At 41.6% G+C, this 5653-nt stretch overlaps 1 protein-coding gene across 1 annotated transcript in view; it reads left to right on the top strand.

The window, feature by feature from the left end:
* The first annotated feature begins 2652 nt into the window (after positions 1-2652).
* LOC119341785 (synaptotagmin-3-like) overlaps positions 2653-5653 on the top strand; it is an 11494-nt gene continuing 8493 nt past the window's right edge. The window contains exon 1 of the mRNA XM_037613640.1: positions 2653-3078. Coding sequence (XP_037469537.1) covers positions 2971-3078 — 108 coding nt within the window. The 5' untranslated portion in view covers positions 2653-2970. The remainder of the gene's footprint in view (positions 3079-5653) is intronic.

The raw sequence follows: 5653 nt of genomic DNA, 5'->3' as shown, positions 1-5653 counted from the left end.
TCGACACACCGGCAATCCCTATTTGACGCGCGCGTGCGTCAAACTGGTGTCCTTTCGCTGAAGCGACTAAGCCACCACCCGCGAAACAGGCCGGCCCACTAGTGTTCCCTCAACCAGTTTTCTTTCTGTTTTTTTTCTTTTAGCGAGTTTTCCGGCTTTCCCTGTTTTCTTTTTTACTTGTTTTCCTTTCCATTTTGTTTTCTGTTTCTATTTATTTTGTTTTGTATTTTCTTTCGCTATGTCCTTTCTCGTTTTTATTTGTGTACTTTGTTTTCAAGAAAATGTTTTTGAAACGCCAAGTTTTGTTCATGATTTTGAAAATTGTTCACATTTTCAAATTTTATTCATGTTTTAGAAAACTGTTCACATTTCAAAAAAATTCATCTTATATCATAAAAACATTCAACGTGTATTGAAATATTGTTCAACATTTATCACAAAAATGTTAAATGTGTAGTTAAAAGTTGTTCAGTGTACATTACAAAAATGTTCAATGTATATTTAAAAATTGTTCTGCGTATCTTACATAAAATGTTCATTGTGTATTTAATATTGTTCAGCATATTTCACAAAAAAATTAATGTATATTTAAAATTTGTACACTATACATTACAAATATGTTCAAATTCAATTTAAAAATGTTCAATGGTCGAAATTTCAAATGCTATATCCTTTTTCGTTTTTTTGTGTACTTTGTTTTCAAGAAAATGTTTTTGAAACTCCAAGTTTTGTTCATGATTTTGAAAATTGTTCCCATTTTCAAATTTTATTCATGTTTTAGAAAACTGTTCACATTTCAAAATTGTTCATCTTATATCATAAAAATATTCAACGTGTATTGAAATATTGTTCAACGTTTATCACAAAAATGTTAAATGTGTAGTTAAAAGTTGTTAAGTGTACATTACAAAAATGTTCAATGTATATTTAAAAATTGTTCTGTGTATCTCACATAAAATGTTCAATGTGTATTTAATATTGTTCAGCGTATTTCACAAAAAAATTAACGTGTATTTAAAATTTGTACACTATACATTACAAATATGTTCAAATTCAATTTAAAAATGTTCAATGGTCGAAATTTCGATTTTTTATCTAGCCCTACATTTACTTCTTAAATGTTCGCGCGGCCAAGTAATCGCTTGAACTCAGTGGTGCGAGTGGCAAAGAATAGTTGCTTACGAGAGTGGGGTCTTAAGTTCGATTCCTAGATGGATCTTTTTATGGGATTTTTATTAGCTACTGTGCATAACGCGATCAGGCGTCAAACAGGAGCACTCCGACACACCCACACACACCTCGATCACCTTTCTTGTGCATTTTTTGGAAAAAAAAACACGTGTTCATCACATAGCAGCTTGCAACGGCTATAGGGAATCTACGTGGCAATGGCCTTGCACCTAGATCCACGCGACGGTTGCGAACGCGTTCACCAGGGTTTGTCTCCTAGTGAACGTCCGTCAAATAACCTTTTTGATTATTATTTTCCACCCAAAATTCATGATATATGCGTAGGTACTGACCAACCGTGGGAGCTAAACTGGTCTGGGCCGTTTCACTTTCGTGTTCGGTAGGCGCACGATCGCGTTTAGAGCATCTCCAACCGGCATTCAAAAAGAGCTCCGCGTACTAAAAAATCGTTTTTTAGGCGCCGAACAGCTCCAGCAGAAGCTGTAGCTCTAAAAGTTTTTGCGCGCACGCTAAAAAACGCTATCACACGCAGCATATTTTGGGCTCTGGATTGGGCGCTTTCACAATTTACATTGTGTTCTTTTTGGGCGCACGCTTTTGGGCTTCTGCTAAAACAATGTTGGGTCCAGCGCATTAAAAGTGCTACAGTGGCGCGCTAAAACCATTTTAGGGCGCAGAATTTTTGTGCACCTGTTGAAGATGCTCTTAGGAATTTAGGATCCTCCCTCCCTGGCGAGCGTATCTTCCGTCGCGCTAAGACTCCCCTGGAGTGAACGTTCGCTCGTTATTCCGGTCCTTAAAAAAGGGCAAATCAGATCGTCAATAATACTCCCTCCGGCTAGGTGAGTAAGTCATCTTACGAAACCAAATAATCCCAAAACACTTAGACGCGGTGCATTAACTTCTATCTCGTTGTTTGTTTCTTCACATATCAACCAATAAAAGACAAGGGGTGTGCATGTTTTTAATGACTTGAGACTATCAAACATGACATGCAGTGGTTAGTTCATTGCATGCAATGCTATTAATTAGCAAATAAACATTAAGGTCTCTTGTTTTTCCCTCCTCCTTGGTCACGGTGCACAACCTAAGATGACTTATCCACCTAGACGGAGGGAGTACGAAAAATATGATAAGAAGTGACCTGACTTGCGGTGAGATTTATCACTTTCTTTTCATCGGTTGCAATTCTTTGTCTGTAGTACTAGCTTACGAAGCTGACCGCTTGGTTTTATCCCTTTCTTCTCTTGAGCCGTGGGCCAGAGCTAGACATAATTGTGACGCTGCAAGTGGCATCTTGTGTGAACACTGCTTAAAAAAAGGAGAACTTTTACTTGAACTCTAGTTTGCATTTTAGCGTTTGGGCGGTTGGAGCCTGGTGGCACCCGCGGCCGGCCGGCGCGCGCCCGCGACACGCCCGCACACATACAAAATCCACGCCCGACACCCGTATCCTCTCCTCCCTCCGATCCCCCGCCGCGCGCATCCCACTCTCCGCCCGCTCCCTCCCTCCCATAAACAAACACCGCTCGGCGCTCGCTTGGCGCATCCTAGCACTTGCTTAGCTAGCTACCTACCTTGCTGGCCCTCGTGATCTTTGCCTCTTGTCCCCGTTCGACGCCTCCGAGGAAGAGCGCGCGCGCGCACGCGGGCGGCGCCGCCGAGGAGGACCGCGCACCACCGGCCGTCCCGTCCATCTCCGGCGCGCGCCTCGTACGTGACTGGCCGTGAGCTCGTGATCTCCATGCTCGTGCTGCGTCCGTGGTCGCGTGGACGACGATGGGACTCGTGGGCGGGATCCTCGGCTTCGTCCTCGGCCTCCCCCTGGGGCTCGCCGCCGCCTACCTCGTCTACCTCCGCTTCTTCGCGCCCCGCCGCCGTCTCCAGGTGAGTTCCGTCGCTCGATTTGCTAGCTCCTCCAACGGATCACCATGTTGCAACTTGCAACCATACAACGCGGATCAATCAGTGCGCTTCGGTCTCCGCGAGCAATTCACTCCCACACGCCGCAGGCACCAGCACGAACAGAAATCGATGGAATTCAGCCGTGGCCGCCGACCGACGCCATACGTGCGTTCATGCCGGTCACCGGCCCCCATCCTCCCATCCCGATCGGATTTGGGCTGATAGGGACGTCTTGATTAGTCTACTACAGTTTCAACTCCGGTGGGATATTGCCAAATCATGTGACGTATGAGTCTCTGGCCAGTTCAGTCGTGCGGTGCTCGAAGGTCCATGCCTTAGCCAGGTGGTTTTCTCCTGCTCTGACCAGGCACACGAGTTGGCGACGAACCATTTTCCAGCAGGTTGCTGGCTTGCGTATCCGATTCCCAGTTTGCCATATTCCTCGATCTGCCCCTACATGCTTGCTTGCTTCCCGGCTGATTCGTCATCAATTCTGACCAACTCCCAGCGGCTGACCCTTTATTTTAGTAGTACTATACGATGTAAAAAATTAATACAGTTTCCCCGCAATTTATTTGAAAAAGTTAATGCATTTGGATTATTTAGAGATAATGCAATTTCTTTAGAAGAGATAATGCAGTTGGAATTAATAGTACTACTACTTGCGGTATTGCCAAAATGAGGAAGCCAATAAAGAGCCGAGAGTTATTGCGAGCCGCACAAACTGAAAATTCCAAAAAATTAGATGACCTGTACTAATAAACTGAAAAGGAGGGAGTGGAGTCCGCTCAAAATAGGATAGAGGGGAAATTTAAATTGGGAACTTGCCATAGGAATCCACCGTAATACATTGTTGAAACCTTTTCCGTTGAGAAGATAAAAAGTGGTTCTCAAGAAAAAAGCCGAATTGATTACTTTATTAAAAAAGGATAGTACTAGGAAAGAATCAGATACACCATGTGAAGTTAAGAAAAGTCATAACCAAAAGCTTTTGCAGTGACGCTATGTTACATAAGTTGAAAAGATTCCCAACAAATATACTCGTTAGCCACAGATTTATCTGTATTGAGCATTACCTCAGTCCTAAAAAACTTATCTTAGATTTGTTTAGATACAAATGTATCTAACACTAAAATGTGTCTAAATACATCTGTATGTAAACAAATATAAGACAAGCATTTTGGGGCGGACTCAGTATTCACCTGCGTATTTGTTGGGCTGGGCTTTTTCAGTACGGGCTTTAAAAATACCGGCCCTAAAATCACAACTTAGGCATTGTCTGAAATAAATAATAAAGGTTATTCCCTATTTAATAATAATAATAGTTTAAATATTTTTAGGGTTTATATTACTATTGCTATACTTCAATTAGGATCGGTTTTTGGGCATTTAGGCTCTCTTGGCTTATGGGCCAGTTTGTCAGGCTTATTTGGAGCCCGAGTCAGGCCCTACCCGTCGGCTTTGTGTTTGGGCTGTCAGGCCGGGTTGCCCATGGCCAGTTTAAGTATCAAGCAATATATTAACTGGACGACTTGCCTTTCTAGAGTCAAAAGGAATTGACGACAACTAGAGCAAATTTCTGCAGAACAAAACAAAACTAATGCTAGTTTTTTCCTGTAAAATAAAAAGAATATATGTAGGGTATAAGTACAAATTTTTTCCCTTTTTGAAGAAAAAGATATCATCCATGAATTGTGAAAAAACACATAATGACTTTTTCTAGTTATGTGCATTCTTTAATATGATTTTTTTCATAATTTTTCAAAACTAAAGAATGTAATAAAACTTGTTTTTTTTTACATAATTCATCACTCCCACAACAAATAAGCATCCCATTGTTATAGTAGAATCATTTTCCAGGTTGCTGACTTGCATATCCGATTCCCATTTTACCATATTCCTCGATCTAGCTCTACATGCTTGCTTGCTTGCTTCCCGGTTGTCATCAATTCTGACCAACTGCCAACAAGATATGGCTAGGCCTTTTATTTTAGTACGATGTAAAAAAGTTAATGCAGTTTCCTGCCAAAAAAATAATGCATTTGGACTTTTTAGGGATAATGCAGTTTTTTTAGAAAAGATAATGCAGTTGGAAATTAGTAGTACTTGCTATTGCCAAAATGAGCAAGCCAATAAAGAGCCAAGAGTTATTGTGGGCCATGCAAACTGAAAATTCCAGATTTCTTAGATGACCTACTAAACTGAAAAGGAGGGAATAGAATACTTGAAATGTGATAAGAGTGAAAATCCAACTTGGGAATTTGCTATAGGAGTCCACCGCACATTGTTGTTGAAACCATTTCCGTTAAGAAAATAAAAGTGGTTCTCAAGGAAAAAAGGTATGAATTGATTACTTTAGTACTAGGAAAGAATCAGAGCCACCATGTTAAGTTATTAAGATAAGTCATAACCAAAAGTTACTCAAAAAAAAGTCATAACCAAAAGCTTCTGCAGTGACGTTATGCTTGAGGGAGAGCGGTTCGTGCTTTGTAGCACCCGAGCCGGCTGGCCCGCGCGCGCCGCCCGCAAAACCCATGCAAAATCCCACGCGCGCCAT

Source organism: Triticum dicoccoides, chromosome 7B, assembly GCF_002162155.2.
Source record: "Triticum dicoccoides isolate Atlit2015 ecotype Zavitan chromosome 7B, WEW_v2.0, whole genome shotgun sequence".
NCBI classification, from domain to species: Eukaryota; Viridiplantae; Streptophyta; class Magnoliopsida; order Poales; family Poaceae; genus Triticum; species Triticum dicoccoides.
This window is presented reverse-complemented; position numbering and strand designations above follow the sequence as displayed.